Source organism: Polypterus senegalus, chromosome 11 (genome assembly GCF_016835505.1).
Source record: "Polypterus senegalus isolate Bchr_013 chromosome 11, ASM1683550v1, whole genome shotgun sequence".
Taxonomy (NCBI): Eukaryota; Metazoa; Chordata; class Cladistia; order Polypteriformes; family Polypteridae; genus Polypterus; species Polypterus senegalus.
Genome location: NC_053164.1, coordinates 117,601,547 through 117,619,480, shown reverse-complemented (window position 1 = coordinate 117,619,480; position 17,934 = coordinate 117,601,547). Strand labels below are relative to the sequence as shown.

At 37.2% G+C, this 17,934-nt stretch overlaps 1 protein-coding gene across 2 annotated transcripts in view; it reads right to left on the bottom strand.

The window, feature by feature from the left end:
• Positions 1 to 14,844, bottom strand: part of LOC120539806 (kazal-type serine protease inhibitor domain-containing protein 1-like) — a 57,544-nt gene extending 42,700 nt beyond the window's left edge. For both annotated transcript variants that reach the window (XM_039770188.1, XM_039770189.1), the window contains exon 1: positions 14,132 to 14,844. In XM_039770188.1, coding sequence (XP_039626122.1) covers positions 14,132 to 14,579 — 448 coding nt within the window. In that variant the 5' untranslated portion in view covers positions 14,580 to 14,844. The remainder of the gene's footprint in view (positions 1 to 14,131) is intronic.
• Between the last annotated feature and the right edge of the window lie 3,090 nt (positions 14,845 to 17,934).

Sequence of the window (17,934 nt, the reverse complement as noted above, 5' to 3'; positions counted from 1 at the left end):
CCTGTAACACTTGACAGGACTTTCAAGTCTCTGCCATTTACCTAAAATCTGTCAGTTGGAAAGGTTAAAGCATTCCCCATACAAATGGACTCTCTTTCCTGTCATTTTTGCTTAGTTTTTATATCTGAAGTCAAAGTGACCCTGTTGGACTTAGCTACCTAGAAGATGAATTTTCTTCTTCTGATTTCTACAAAAATGACCTTTCTTCCTTTTTTGTGATGTGGTGTCTGTTTTGTATATAGTCTTTATCTATATATCATACTAAAGCATAACACATAAAATGACAATATAGTTTTCCAGAGCTGAAATGTATGCAATTGAATTGTTCATAGATTGCAATTTAATTCATCACCACTATTTTGCTTGTTTGCAAGACGCTTTCAATCTTAAGCAAACTTTTGGCATTTATTTAAATGGTTAATTTACAATTAATGTATTCCTTGCTTATGCAAAATACTCATGTATTTTGATCAATATCAGTTTTGTATTATTTGTATTGTAATAAAATGTTTTATTACTTTGGGCTACAGTTTCACTGTAAATAAATTTTTTAAAAATAGTTCTCATGAAATAAAGATTGATTAAATCACTGGGGGTTTGATCAACTCTTCCCTGAATGTTATTTATTTATTAATAAATGCTTCAAAGGTTCCTTCTGAAGTCATAAATTTTAGATGCACACATCAAGGAGAAAATACAAAAACTACAAATAAATAGATTCATATATTGTTTCATGTGGTTCAGAGCAGTATTATTAAATATTTACAAGTTAAATTGACTGATCTAAGTTAACTACAACTTTAACTAAGCTGAAGTATTCCATATTAACTTGTGCCACATTAATTTGTTTGTGAAGATTCAATCATTATATTTTTATGATGGGATTATCCATATCCTATACAAGAAGAAGATTTACACTATAAATGTATACTATTACATTAAATTAATAATTTATTTAATTCAATTCCATAAAGGAGGGATGGCTATGGGAAAAATAATAAAAGTAGAACAGAAAACCAAAATAATACATTTCACCCTCTAAATCTCACTACAAAGTTTAAACCTCTGTTTGTCACATTAGGTGGCTCACTTCTCCACAAAACAAATTACAGCTGCTCCAGGAATGAACAATGTTTCTTTTAAGCCATTCTCTTGCAGAGTGCATCAGATTATCCTCCAGGATTTTACTGTATTTTGCTGCATTAATTTTCCCCTCTACCCTCTCAAACCTAGGGCCAGCTGCAGTGAAGCTTCCTCCAACCATGCTTCATAATGGAGATGGTGTGTTTTTGATAGTGTGCAGTGTTTGGCTTACACCAAACGTAGGGTATGGTCTAATGGAATAATTTGGTCTCATCGGACCATAGAACTTCCTTCCAGCTGACTTCAGAGTCTCCAATGTGCCTTTGGGCGAACTAAAGCTGAGGTCATGCACTCTTTAATAGTGGCTTACTCTTTGGTTCTCTCTTCTTTTAAAGGAGATGAGTACTTATGTGATCAATTATTTTGTGTTTTACATTTGTAATTAATTTAGATCACTTTGCAGAGATCTGTTTTCAAGTTGACATTAGTGAGTCTTTATTTGTTAAGCAGTGTCAAAAAAGCCAAATTAAATCCACTGTGATTTAATGTTATGTAATTATAAAATGCACAAATGGACTAGTAAAATGTTGACAGGTAAAATGGACTAACATTTTTTATTGTTTACAACCTCAAAGGTAAATCGAGTTGTTTTATTATTAGATTTATTTGGCTGACATGTTTATTGAATTTGACTTACAAGTTCAGAGAAACTGCATTTCAAAATTTCAAAAGCAGAGATAGGATTTCTTAAATTTTTTAGCACATCGGTGCCCTCAATTACAGACACATGGGACTCATTACTTTCATGTGTCTGAATCTTGCTTTCCAACCACACAGATTTCCATCATGGTCTGGAGCAATTCTACATCCTTATTATTTCCTTTGAAATTCTGAAGAACACAAACAATTTCCTTAAACTAAAATAATGGAGTGCTATGTTAATTAAATGCCTTTTGATTAAATTGTCTTTGACGGTGTCTTGTGGGATCTTTATTAAGGTGGAGGAAAACGTTTCTTTACTGTATAAGTAGTTTGGATGTCACTGATGTCTATGTTTTCATTCTGAGAAAAATCAGAATAGCTAAATAACATTAGCAACATTTCACTTATTTTAAATGGATTAGTAGCCAATTGCACTCTCTAGGCCCAAACATCTGATTGAGACCTACCAAAACATCAGACAGTTGACTACATACTTTGCCGCTAGCTCATTTAAAGGCATTTAACAGTTCTGTAACATACTAATCCAGATTTAACATGAGATTGACCGCACTGGAACAGCTGCACTTGACTAAAATACTCCACTGATTTAAAAAGACACATATAAGACAACCAAAAAACTAAATCTAAAAAGTGTCATACAAGCTGACATTTCCTTTGCCGTGCAGAACTACAGTACTTATATTTGCAGCCCAAAAAACAAAAGAATAATGTCAAAGATTTGAAAAGGGCATTATATAATATTGGTAGATAAGATAGAGTTCCACCATAAATGGGAGTAATAATTCATTTGTTAGGAGATTTTGTAAGCTGTAAATAATTGTATTTCACTGAAATTTAAACGTTCAAGTCTTTATTAAATTGTAATATCAATATGGTTATTACTTTTGTTATAATTAATATATAATTAATATAATGGGGAATTAGTGATGAGTCAGTGAGTCAGTCAGTCAGTCAGTGAGGGCTTTGCCTTTTATTAGTGTATATATATATATATATATATATATATATATATATATATATATATATATATATATATATATATATATATATATATATACTAGGGGGCTTCGCGTGCCAGCCACTTCGCGTCTCTGCTGCTTGCATGATTTGGATGATTTGGATAGGAATATAAGTAAAAAACTCTTTATGTTTGCAGATCATACCAACCTAGGTGGCTTGTCAGTTAATCTTGAATCCATTGACTCATTCAGAGGGACTTGGGCAGCATACAGGATTTGGAAGATTTATGGCAGATCAAATTAAATGTAAGTAAATGTAAAGTATTACACATAGTAAGTAAAAATGTTTGATTTAAATACACAATAAGAGGTCTAAAAATTGAAAGTACACCTTATGAAAGGGATTTAGGAGTCATAGCGGACTCAACACTATCAATTGCCAGACAGTGTTCAGAAGTCATTAAGAAGGCTAACAGAATGTCAGGTTATATAACACTCTGATGTACTGTATAGAGTGCAAGTCCAAGGAGGTTGTGCTCAAGCTTTAAAACGCATTGGTTAGACCTCATCTGGAGTACTGTGTACAGTTTAGACCTCCGGGCTACAAAAAGGACATAGCAGTGCTAGAAAAAGTCTGGAAAAGAGCGACTAGACTAATTTCAGGGCTACAAGGGATGAATGAGGAAAGATTAAAAGAGCTGAGCCCCTTCAATTTAAGCAAAGGGAGATTAAGCGGTGCCTTGACTGAAGTGTTTAAAAGAAGGGAATTAGTACAGTGGATCGAGACTGTTACTTTAAAATGAGTTCAATAAGGGTAAATTTTGCACAAACATTACAAAGTTTTTCTTCACACTGAGAACCAAAAGAAATATGGAGAAAGTTACCAAGTAGGGTGGTAGACAGTAGGAATTTGGAGACCTTCAAAACTAGACATGATATTATTTTGGAAAGCTTAAGTGGACAGGATTGGCAAGCCTTGTAGGTTTAAACGTCCTGTTTTCATCCAGATTGTTCTAATATTCTAAACAAAAATACTGTACCATTTGTTTTGCTTATTTGATTATCTACATTGTGCAAGTTTCTATAAAATTTTGATTGCCTTTATTATTTTTAAATTAATTTATTTATAATGTATATATATATATATATAAATATAAATATATATATATGCATATATATATATATATATATATACAGTGCATCCAGAAAGTATTCACAGCGCATCACTTTTTACACATTTTGTTATGTTACAGCCTTATTCCAAAATGGATTAAATTCATTGTTTTCCTCAGAATTCTACACACAACACCCCATAATGACAACATGAAAAAAGTTTACTTGAGATTTTTGCAAATTTATTAAAAATAAAAAATTGAGCTCAGGTGCATCCTGTTTCCCCTGATCATCCTTGAGATGTTTCTGCAGCTTAATTGGAGTCCACCTGTGGTAAATTCAGTTGATTAGACATGATTTAGAAAGGCACACACCTGTCTATATAAGGTCCCACAGTTGGCAGTTCATGCCAGAGCACAAACCAAGCATGAAGTCAAAGGAATTGTCTGTAGACCTCCGAGACAGGATTGTCTCTAGGCACAAATCTGGGGAAGGTTACAGAAAAATTTCTGCTGCTTTGAAGGTCCCAATGAGCACAGTGGCCTCGATCATCCGTAAGTGGAAGAAGTTCGAAACCACCAGGACTCTTCCTAGAGCTGGCTGGCCATCTAAACTGAGCGATCGGGGGAGAAGGGCCTTAGTCAGGGAGGTCACCAAGAACTTGATGGTCACTCTGTCAGAGCTCCAGAGGTCCTCTGTAGAGAGAGGAGAACCTTCCAGAAGGACAATCATCTCTGCAGCAATCCACCAATCAGGCCTGTATGGTAGAGTGGCCAGACGGAAGCCACTCCTTAGTAAAAGACACATGGCAGCCCATCTGGAGTTTGCCAAAAGGCACCTGAAGGACTATAAGACCATGAGAAACAAAATTCTCTGGTCTGATGAGACAAAGATTGAACTCTTTGGTGTGAATGTCAGGCGTCAGGTTTGGAGGAAAGCAGGCACCGCACATCACCAGGCCAATACCATCCCTACAGTGAAGCATGGTGGTGGCAGCATCATGCTGTTAAGATGTTTTTCAGCGGCAGGAACTGGGAGACTAGTCGGGATAAAGGGAAAGATGACTGCAGCAATGTACAGAGACATCCTGGATGAAAACCTGCTCCAGAGCACTCTTGACCTCAGACTGGGGCGACGGTTCATCTTTCAGCAGGACAACGACCCTAAGCACACAGCTAAGATATCAAAGAAGTGGCTTCAGGACAACTCTGTGAATGTCCTTGAGTGGCCCAGCCACAGCCCAAACTTGAATCCGATTGAACATCTCTGGAGACATCTTAAAATGGCTGTGCACCAATGCTTCCCATCCAACCTGATGGAGCTTGAGAGGTGCTGCAAAGAGGAATGGGCGAAACTGGCCAAGGATAGGTGTGCCAAGCTTGTGGCATCATATTCAAAAAGACTTGAGGCTGTAATTGCTGCCTAAGGTGCATCGATAAAGTATCGAGCAAAGGCTGTGAATACTTATGTACGTGTGATTTCTCATTTTTTTTATTTTTAATAAATTTGCAAAAACCTCAAGTAAACTTTTTTCACATTGTCATTATGGGGTGTTGTGTGTAGAATTCTGAGGAAAAAAATGAAATTAATCCATTTTTGAATAAGGCTGTAACATAACAAAATGTGGAAAAAGTGATGCGCTGTGAATACTTTCTGGATGCACTGTATCTAGTGAGATTTTTGAGCTGTTTTGAGACCCTCCCCAATGGTGATGCACAGTGAAAGTCAATTGACGTGTCTGTTGAAGGCTGCTTGTCTGTTGCCAAGGCAACTGCAGATTCGCAGCGCCACTGAGGCAACTGCAAGTTCACAGCCTACCCACATAACACGTGTGTTGCCCAGTGGATGATGCAGGGTTCACTATAACCTGGTCATTAACCTGCCCCTCACTACCCCCCACCCCTGTTCATTTACTGTGTCTCTGTGTATTGAAGTGGTAGCTCCTTGACTGTTCCTGTCTTGTTTAAAATAAAGTTGGTTTTCTTGAAGCTTTTGGACTCGCGTATTCTCTCGGTGCAAGACACTGACTTACACATCACTATATACATATATATTATATACATAATCCAACATGCACACCTAAGAATCCAAGCTCTCCAGCCACGCTGTCCCCAGATATGCGATACCACTCCGGGCAGAGAGGGTGCACAGTTGTTAACTGTCTTGTCGTTTTCTTCCTCCACAGTTCTGAGAAACCACCCAGTGAGGGCAACTGATTCTGCTCCTTCTGGTCCCTGGGCTACAAAATAATGACTATCTGGAAGGAGGCATCACTTAATAGGAAGATGACCTAAACGAAGGAGCTCCATATCAGTCAACCCCATGGCACAGCTGAATTACTACACAGCCACTCTCTTTACATGGCATCTGTTTTTGTTGAATTGTTTATGCCATTTAGAATTGTTTTTGTTTGGAACACCAAAATTCTTCTGTTTTCGAGACCTTCAAATAAATTTTTGAACTTAAAATGACTGAATTGTCTTGAACTTTTTGTTAAAGTATTTTCACCTTCATGTTTTGTATGGAAATGTGCTACATAAAAATGTTGATATTTTTTCAAAGGCATCTACTGACATACAGAGGAACAGTAACCTATCTATAGTGAAATTAAACTGGATTCCCAAACACACGTTTAGGCATATGCTCTAAAATATTAAAAACAAAAATAAAGATTTTTTTTTCTTTTAGAAATAAATTTTGCTTAATTTTAATAGAGTTACACATTAAAAAACAGAATAACTACAACAGCAAAAGAAGCCTGTAATTTGCAATGTATATCCTGATAGCAGTAAAAATAAAATAATTAATTTTAAAGGCCACTTCATTATTGATCACTTTGAAACATTGTTCATGTCCAGCACTATCTCACTTTATAATTTAACAATACAACAGTTCATAAAACCCAACAAGTTATCGATGCACAGGATTAATAACTGACAGGACTGATTTGGAAGTTCAGTGATCTAGAGACTAGACATTCATACTGCAAATTGTCTCACTCTGAGCCTTCACATAATGTGCCTATACACTAACTCAAAGATAACATTTTACCTACAAGAAAATACGTGTCACAGGGTTTAAATAATTATTATAGTAAATGCCTCATTTATGTACCACATATGAAATAATGTTAAGGCCTTGTCATATTTATCAAGCAATTTTCAGCATCATACTTAATTTGTATAATCTTGGGGGAGGGGCAGTGATGCTCCACCATAACCATCAGCTGTGCAGTTTGATATCCCCAGTGTCTTAGACCAACCAGTCTGCAACTTGCTCGAACTAGTAAAATTAAACATGTTTGAAACATGCTTTACTTGTCATTAATCATAGGGACAGGCTCTGTGAGCGCAAAGCTGACAACCATTGAGCATTTACCCAGAAGTACTGTACAATGCATACAACACAGACATGAAGAATGAGGAATGGCGCTGTTTTGAAACAGAAGTCAGGCTTATCTGTTTATTGCTCTCTGTTTGTTGTACTACAACAAAATGAAAAACAGAAAAAAACATGGTAGAGATTGCAAGTAAACTTGCCATGCAAGTCTTCATACAACACCAGAGCTATCAGAGAGCACACAATTGGCTGTCTGAATGCAGCAAGCTCATAATACTTTGGAAATCTGAAACTGTCAGGGATTTGTCATGTCCTGCAATTTCTAGTCAAGTAATCTGACATTCTTAGGTGATGAGAGCAGCAACAGCAGCTGTAAAATTTGACATCTCCTTTGGCTAAAGGTTGTGTAAAGTGTCGTCAACTTTAGGTAAGACCATAACTTTGTGATTTGTATTGGTTTTTTTTTTTTATTTTTATTATAGTGCATTTGTTCAATTCAGTCTATGTAAATGTGTCAATAACAAATTTAAAAACTGCAAAACTATTACCATCCTGTCATCTATGAAAGGGTAAATATATACCACATTACAGCATTTTGATGCACTTAAGTACAGGCTGGAAAAATGTTTAATTTAATAATATTACAATATGCTGTAGACTTGCAGAAATTTCCAATACTCTGTTGAAATTACTTTTGACAAGTTTGAGAACTCTTTTGAAATAAAGATTATCTGTTTAAAGGTTAAGATGATCACATCTTGTCATCCTTATGGGTGATTTTAACATACACTTTGACACCTTAACTGATGCATTCACAAATTATTTTAATGAAATGCTTGACTGTTTTTATTTAACTCAATATATAAACTTCTCAACTAATAACAAAGGTCATATTTTAGACTGTTTGCTACTCATGCATCATACCCCACAATCTTATTTATACTGAATTACTTGGATCATCAAATGATTACATTTGATGTTAGCTTACCTCTCTGTAAATTAAAGGTTCAGTATGTGATTTTATTTTGTAATATCAAGGATGTAAACCCAGACAGCCTTATTAGTTTATTGCAATTACAGCCTGCTTCTCCTTGTACTACCACACCATCAGAATTAATAGACCATTACAATGCCGCCCTGTCTTCTGTCTTCAATACACTTTCTCCCTTAAAAACACTGACTGTTTCATTTGCTCCCTGGTTCACACCTGAACTCCTTAAGCTCAAAGCCATGGGCCAACAGTTGGAGTGTCTAGGTAAGAATTCTGAAAAAAACAGGCTTAGACCTTAATATCCTTATTAATTATCGGCCTATTTCAAATGTTCCATTCATATCAAAAATTCTCAAAAAGTTTGTTGCCTCCCAACTACAGTCCCATCTTTCAAAAAATAACCTTTTTGAATAGTTTCAATCTGGCATTCATCCTAAACACAGCACAGAAACTGGCCCTGGTCAAAATTACAAATGATCTTCTTTGGGAAGCTGACTCTTATCAATTCTTGAACTTCTTGATCTCAGCTCCGCATTTGACACTATATCACAACAGATAAAGTACTTTTGAAACATCTAGCTAGTTCTGGAGTCTGTGGCCTAGTCCATCAATGGTTTTCTTCATACCTCACTGACAGGAGGCAGCTTGTTCAAGCAAAGGGCTTTAAGTCAGAGAATGCAGTCATTATTCAGGGACTTCCATAGGGCTCTGTTTTGGGGGTGCTCCTTTTTCTCATCTACATCTTCCCAATAAGTAATATCTATTGACATCATGGTATTAAGTTTCATTGCTATGCTGATGGCACACAGCTTTATCTATCCACTAAATCCACTTCTATTTTCCCTGTATATACTCTTATGGCATGTCTCCAAGACATAAAGTCATGGATGACTCACAATTTCTTCAATTAAATAGCAATAAAACTTAGGTGCTCCTCATTGGTTCTAAATCTACACTTGCTAAGGTTAACCATTATTCCGTTTTAATTAAAAACACTATCACAAACATCTCTTCCCAGGTTAAGAGCCTCAGCGTCATTCTAGACAGTACCCTCTCTTTTTCTTCCCATATAACTAATGTTTCTCAGACTGCCTTCTTCCATCTTTGAAACATTTCTAGACTTTGTCCTGTTCTTACACAACACAGTACTGAAGTATTGGTTAATGCATTTGTCACTTCATGTATAGTGATCAATCAAGGACCTACTACCTTTACTGAACACCCCTACACAGTAGCCTTTAAATATGTCATTATTACTAACATAATTAATACAAGGCCTAATCGATATTTTACATGGTTTTGTCTATGTCTGAGTTTGAATCAACAATAGTTCTTTTGAAAACCATATTTTCAGTCTCTAGGGTTTAACCTAAACTTGAGTTAGATGTATACACTTATCTTAGTTCTATTACATTTTCAAAGACTTATCATGATATTTCATCACCTATTTAGACAAAAAGCACCCAAAGCACTTTGCTTTGAAAAACTTTTAAAACATAAAATTAAGTGTTTGAAAGCAACAAGGATAGTAACTACAAAATAAAAAAACAAGATCATGGTAAAAATTGTATGAATAGAATGTACAGCTGCAAAAATGAAAAATATAACAGAAAAGTGTATTAGATAAACTTAAGTTTAATCTTGTTTTATAGTCTGTAGACAAACACAGCTGTATAATCCTTGTTAATAGTCAGTTCAAAAGTTGGGAAGATAGCAGCTAATCACAAACCTTGTGAACAGGTAAGGTGAAGCACATAAAATGTGGGTATACATAATGTATATGGAATTTTGTAATCTTTTTAGCTGACAGATGACAGGTAATGGACCTTAGCCAGCATTTGGTCACTTTGAACAACAGTGTAGCTTGTTTTTGGAAAGCAGGAATACAAAATAGGATTTATAGCATATTGCACGGTTAGATTGTGCAGCTTTTGACTCCCATGGGAAAAATAACCTTGAACTTGTGATAATGATGTCTGAAACATTTTCTGTATGTTTTGAGAAAATGTATACATGCTCAGCTAACGGATATGAAAACAAATAAGGCGGGATTTTGTGTATGTGAGAATACAGGGGAGAGTGACTGTTTTTTGTTACACACTTTTCAAAAAGAATTCCCTCATAGTTGTTGCTTTACTGACACTATTGCAAAAAGCTCAGATCAGTTGCTGCCTTGTAAAATAATAGACACTTGCAAGGAACCTTTCTCTATCTGCTGATGCTGATCATTGGCTGATAAAGACACTTTCATAGAGCTCCTTCCCCATCAAGACATTTTTCTATTAATTTTTGGAAATAGAAATGCATACAGTTTACTCAGAATGTGTTTAAGACCTTTTGGGTTTCTGCTCACTTTAATTTATTAAAAATCAAAAACTTAAATACATACATGGATTTGAGCAGTAGATCCCATTCTTCCTGGCAGATCCTGTCAACTTCCATTAGATTTAACAGGAATCATCTGTAAAATGCCATTTTCAGATCACTCCACAGATCTTCTGTGGAGTTTAAATTAGGTTTTGACTGAGCAACTCAAAGACAGTAAAGGACTTGCCCCAAAGCTACTTTTGCATTTTCTTGGATGCATGCTTTAGGCCATGGTCATGAGGAGAAATGTCATACTATTCCGAGGCTGGGTGCACTGTGGAGCATGTTTTCTTCAAGGACCTCTCTGTAGCTGGCTGCATTCATCCTTTCTTCAACTCATTTTCCTTGTCTCTGCCGCTAAGCAGCACCCCCATAGCATGATGCTGCAGCCACCATGCTTCACCATATGTTTGGTATTAAGCAGCTGATGAGTAGTACCTTTTTTTTACCAGACATAGTGCTTGGAGTGTTGCCCAAACAGTTCAATGTTTGTCTCATCACTCCAGAGAATCTTTTTCCTCATGCTCTCAGAGTGATTTCAATGCCATTTAGCATGCCCTAAGGAGGCTGTCTTGAGCCTTATACTCAATCTAGCCACTCTATGATACATTTCGAGGTGATGGAATATTGCTGAGATGATAGTCCTCCTGACAGGTTATCCCATATCAATAGAGGATTTCTGAAGCTCTGTTAGAGTGAGGCTGGGATCTTGGTCACCTCTCTGACAAAAGTCCTTGCTTGGTTATTCAGTTTGGCTGGATGGCAAACTTGTGGAAGAATCCTAATGGTTCCAAATGTCTTCCATTTCAGAACTGTTGAGGCCACTGTGCTCGGGGAAACACTCAAAGCTTTAGAAATAGTTTTATACCTTTGTGCTAATCAATGTCTCACCACACTGTGATAGCAGAATTGTACATGGAGTTCGAGGCTTGGTGTTAGCCCTGACATGCAGTGTGATTTGTAGGCCTATCTGATCTATATCCAATTAATTCACTTTGCCAGGTGGACTCCAATCACGTTCTAGATACATCTCAAGGATAATTAAAACAAAAAAGTTGGAGTGCCACTGCAAAAACTCTGAATATTTATAAATGAGAGATTGCAGTTTTTTGTTTTTAGTTAATCTGCTAACCTTTTTAAAAACATTTTCACATTGTTGTTATGGATTATTGAGTGTAGATTGATGGGCAAAAATGGCAAAATTATTCATTTAAAATTAAATCTACAATACAATAAAGTGTGCAGAGAGTGAATGGGTGTGAGTATTTTCCAAATCCACTGTATAGACTTTAAAGGTTTATTTTAAAACTTTAAGAGTTAATTCAACACTGGCAATTTATAATGTACAATATTTGGGTTTCCAAATATAGTATGATTTGTATCATGAAGGACACATGTATTAGAATTAAATTACCCATCGGTGAGCCATGAATTTACTGAATGTTTGTAAAAAAGGGATTTCCTTTCCTAAATGTGCAAATCATCAGTGACAGTAAGCTTGTTGTGCTGAATGTTATTGGGAAGTGGCCTGGGGCTACACAAGACCTTTGCAATAATCAGGTGATGCCCTACAGTATTCTCAGAAATTAACTACAAAATTAGTTTGCTATAATGACTAGACTGTTATTTTTACCCAATTTCTTTAAACTGAATTTTTAAAGTTTAATCATAAAATTCTAATTGAATTTCCAAGGCTTCATATCAGATCCCTTTGTTTGAACTACTATTTTCATTGAGACTTTAGACAACTATGCCTCTTAAATAGAAGGTTTCCTGGCTCTTTCTTTCATTTCACCTGTGTAAGTAAACTATAAGTGCAGTGAGAGACAATATCAAGTTTGAGAAACATTAGTGTGCATGTCAGGAGCCAACCAACTGGATTCTTTACCAAAGGACATGACTTCCAAAACTGAAATGATAAAAAAATGAACAAGACTTTCAGTAGCAGAAAATTGAAAAAAATACTTGTTTGTGGGTTGAAACACTATTGATTATAAAGCAATATAGTCCTGGATTAAATAAAGCCACTGAACCTTTTTTTATGAAAAAAGAAGCTGTAAAAATTACAGCAAAAATGTAGTTTTAAAAAAGAAACAATTTAAAAAGTTAACATGATTGTATGAGTAAAATGTAAAAGATATTTTTCCATTGTATAAAGTGTACAATATACAGTAGGCAATATTGTTTTTAAAGTATTATTTTGAGATATTGGTATTGACAATGCCTTTACAACTTTTTCAGTATTTCTGCCTATTAAATAGTAACAGAATATTACTTAAGTTCAAAGGTAAAACTATTGAACTTTTTTCAACACTATATCCTTTATACTTATATGAATTACATGCTAATAACTCAAAGAGGTATGGTATCGTGCTAAATTCCAAAGTCCTGGGTTCAAATCCCAACCTGAGCAATGTATACTGTATGTGGGGGGCGTGCATATCATTTATCCCCTTGTGTACTTTGGATATCTGCAATATATTTTCCTTTTTTGACATTCCTAAATTCGTGCGTCCTGTTGTAGGTTAACCGGAAACTCTAAACTATACCTGTACAAGTGAGTGTTCCCTGTGATATACTGGCATCTGGTCTAGGGCCGTTCTTTTTAGGCGTATCCCTGCCAGGACACGCGCAGGCTCCTTGCCACCTTGAATCAGAAATGGATTGATGTGATATTTAAATATGAAATACCCGAGATATGGCCTGCCATAGTGAACCCCATACAATATTTAACACCAGACCATAGCCAAATTATATCGGATCAGACACCCGCACAATATAACTATTTATTTTAAAGAAGTTGGGTCGCCGGATAAGCCAGTATCACTGTTAGCAGCGCCAGCGGTGCGGTCACTGCACCAATAATAAGTCAATGTTTTAAAGGCAGTTACAGCACATTGGAAAAAAGTACGTGGTTATCTCTGATTTCATTTTATTCTTTTGGGTTAAAAGAACATAAGTTAAAATGCGTTAGAAAATCACGAACACAAACTGGAATTGTATATACTGTGTTTTCAGGCAAAAAAATCTTTCGGCGGTAACTTTTATGTATCATTTATCATAGGTAGCATCGGCAGTTACGCCGCGAATAATGCTGTTGTGTTACTTAACATATTCTTCGTTCGAATTCATCGCGCCCGTCAGTTGTTCATTTGGAGATTGCCTTTTTATCTACCTTAAACGCGCGCATTCATCAAGCATTTCCAAAAACTTACATGATAAGTTAGTAGGCACCTCCTAATTGGTCCCAGTGTGTGTATGTGTGTGAATGGGTAAACGTAACATGTCAGTGCTAATGAGGTAGCTTTCAGCCCGCGACGCTGAATTGGAGTATTCGGGTTTGAGAGTAAGATTTGATTTAAATGTATGTTGATTTCAGTAGGACATCCCAACCAATATTCTATTTAACATTAAATATGACATAACACTTAGTGATTCATAAAATTCCTGAATTAAATTAAAGTTAAATTCGTTAACAGTATCTACTTTAAGTACTCATTCCGTTAGCTGTCACATTGTGTGAATTATACGTTTCTTTTCAGTCAGGTTCACCTACCTGCTTCACATGGGCCGCTGCTCGTCACAGTTACACTATGCTGTGTCCTTTCCTCCATGCGACAGATATTCTCGTAGGTCGCGCCATCCGACCCGCAAACCACTTGCTGAGATTCGCAAACACATCGTGGCTCCGGGATGTCTCCGTGCCGCAGATCGGCAGTGTCCAGCTGACAGCGTAGGTGACGACCGCATCGCCCGTAGAAAGCTCCTCGGGGGTCAAGGTCACACGGCTGTCCTTCCACATTCCCACATTCCTGACAGCAGCCACAACGACCCAGCACCCACCCTGCTGGACACAAGGGTGTTAGTGGGCACAGCTCGGGCTGGCACGGTGGGCAGTCTATGGCAGTAAGTGCTAGTAAGCTTGGATTGGAGGTTGCCGAAGGGCTTGAAACGTTAGCTGGGAATGTGTGCACTCCCGAAAGCAGAAGCGTCAGCAGAAGCATTGCTCTTAGGGCGCTCGCAGATCTTATAGTTAGGGGTGTTTCCGCTGTTCAGTCGATAACATTCAGTCTTTTTGCCGTTGTCCCTTCCGTTCTTCGCCCAACAGGTTGGAATGTTACTTTATTATCTATGGCAGACTTTAAAATGAATCCGTGAGGTACGGTCAAGGTAACGTTTGTCTGGTGCCGATGATTTGCGTTTCTCCTCTTGATACTTCAATTAGCTTCATTTGGTTTAAGATTTTAAGGTTTATCTCGCGGAATGTGTTTCCGGCCCAGTGCCTACATGCTAAACTTAAGTTATTCCATATTAGATTAGAAGGAAAACAGAAGGTCGGCTCAAGTGGAGCCATACACTTTCCCAGATGTTCAGGCAGTTGGCCCAAACATATGTGCAGCATATTGTAATTTAACAATTATTACAGTACAGAGAGGCAAAACATGGGTTCAACAAATTGTTGAACTGTTAGTGGTGCTTAAGGAAACAGAAGTGGAAAAGGACATCAAGTAGTCTGTTATGTGTACAAGTCAACCATACTCACCTACACATACAGTGGCATTCAAAAGTTTGGGAACCCTTGCTTAAAATGTCTGTTACTGGGAATAGTTAAGTGAGCAGAAGATGAACTGATCAACAAAAGGCATAAAGTTAAAGATGACACATTTCTTTAATATTTTAAGAAAGACTGCATTTTTATTTTCATCAGTCACAGGTACAAAATACCAAAAAAAAATGAAAAGGCCTGAAGCAAATGTCTGGGCACCCAACATGGTCTGTACTTAGTAACACCCCCTTTGTCAAGTATCACAGCTTGTAAACACTTCTTATAGCCAGCTAAGGGTCTTTCCATTCATCATCCTTGCAAAAGGCTTCTAATTCTGTATGATTCTTAGGTTGTCTTGCATGCATTGCTCTTTTGAGATCTAACCCCAGATTTTCAATGATGTTTAGGTCGGGGGACTGTGAGAGGCATGGTAAAACTGTCAGCTTGCTCCTCTTGAGGTATTCCATTGTAGAGTTTGAGGTGTGTTTCAGGTCATTACTTTGTTATAGGACACATACTCTTTTTAACTTCAACTCTTTTACAGATTGTATGATGTTTGCTTCCAGAATTTGCTGGTATTTATTTTAATTCATTCTTCCCTCTACCAGTGAAATGTTCCTTACCCCACTGGCTGCAAAACAAGCCCAAAGCCTGATCAATCTATCCCCATGCCTAACAGTGTTCTTTTCCTGGAATTCAACACCCTTTTCTCTCCAAACATACCTTTGTGCATTGTGGCCAAAAAGTTCTATTTGACTTCATCAGTCCACAGAACTTGTTGACAAAATGCATTAGGCTGGTTTAGATATTCATTTTCAAACTTCAGGCACTGAAATTTGTGGCTAGGACACAGGAAAGATTTTCTTCTGTTGACTCTACTATGAAGGTCATATTTGTTCAGGTGTCACTGCACAGTAGAACAGTACACCACCACTCCAGAGTCTTCTAAATCTTCCTGAAGGTCTTTTGCAGTCAAATGGGGTTTTTTATTTGCCTTTCTAGCAATCCAATGAGAAGTTCTTTCTAAATGTTTTCTTGGTCTTCCACACCTCTACTTGACCTCCACTGTTCCTGTTAACTGAGATTTCTTAATAACATTACAGACTGAGGAAACAGCTAAGTGAAAATGCTTCACTATCTTCTTGAAGCTTTCTCCTGCTTAGTGAGCATCAGTTATTGTATCTTTCAGAGTGCTAGGCAGCTGTTTAGAGGTGTCCATGGCTGCTGATTGTTGGGACACGGACTGATTAGTTATTGAATTTATACAATTTTACAATTTGCATCAACAGGGGTTTTCTAACAGTGACTCTGAAAAAGCCATAGCCCTAATGAGCTAATTAAGGCATGAGACCTTGGGAAAAGTTATCTTAGAGCTCAGATATCTTGAAGTGGTCAAACATTTGCATGGTACTCCTTTCCCTTTTTCACTGTACAATTGTATAAAAGAAAAACAATATACTAACCTTGCATACAATGTTGTAAAGAAATGTGTCATTTTTACCTTTATGGCTTTTGGTGATCAGTTCATCTTCTGCTCACTTAACTATTCACAGTAACAGACATTTTAAGTAAGGGTACCCAAACCTTTGCATGCCACTGTACAACCCAAAGTGGAGCCCAAACTATAGTTATTTAAGCACTCTGTTTTAACCTGTAAATTTTTGTTCCTTAAAGGTTGGCTTACTTTTGGTAACATAAAACAGAGGGAAGGTCATAGGCTTGTGTTTGGATTTATTCATTTATTGGTCCATCCACTGTTATGGTAGCATCAGAGGTAAGACACATAGCAAAACTAAAGTGCTAAATTGGCTTTTAAAGTGCGTATATTGTATTACAGATTATGGATTGGCCCAAATCACGTCCAGGATGAGCAACTGAGCTGGGACAGTGGGCATTTACGTTCCTGGTCAGGATGACACTTTATTTTATGGTTGGAGGGAAACTGCTTCTCAGGGTAATAGACCTTTGTAATACTCTGGGTAACAACAGCAACCCTCTGCTCAGGCTGTTCATACCCTCAGGGTTGCCTGGAAGTTGTAGTCCCAGTGGGCAGCCCTGTTGGATTCCTTGAGTGCTTTCAAAGGCATCTGCTGGCTCCCCAGTTTTAAGGCCATCCCACCTGACCTGGAGGTGCTTCCTGGGTGTGATATTGTGACACCAGAAGTACTCCCAGGTCCAGCATAAAAGAAGCTCCTCCACCTCACCCAGGAATGTTTGATTTGGGAGAGGAGGAGGACAAAGCTCATGAAGGATGAGTGCATTTAGGAAAATGAGTGCAGTTATGCTGATTATGTTGAACAAGTTACCTAAAGTAAGATATAAAGAAAAACAAAATGCCTTTTAGAACCCAGGACTTCTGTCTATATACTTGTGTCTGTGGTTTGTGGGTGTCTGAAGTGTCCCTTGGTGATCACAATGTTAACAATTTCTGTATATAATCCATTCTTAATTGGGCGGAGTGGCTCTGAGGCTAAGGATCTGTGCTGGTATCCAGAAGGTTGTTGGTTCGAATCCCTGTCACTGCCAAAAGAGAGCCTACTCTGCTGGGCCCTTGAGCAAGACCCTTAACCTGTAATTGCTCCAGGGGTGCTGTCCAATGGCTGACCCTGTGCTCTGACCCCAAAGGGTATGTGAAAACTAACAAATTCCTAATACAAGAAATTGTATAAGGCAAAATAAAAAACAAAAATTCTCATTATTTGTAAGGATTTTGTTCCTGAAAAACTATGTGGATGCAGAAACCGCAGATATGGAAACATTGATCCTATGGGAAAGATTGGGTAAGGTTTCAGAAAGACATGAGGGCCAGGTGA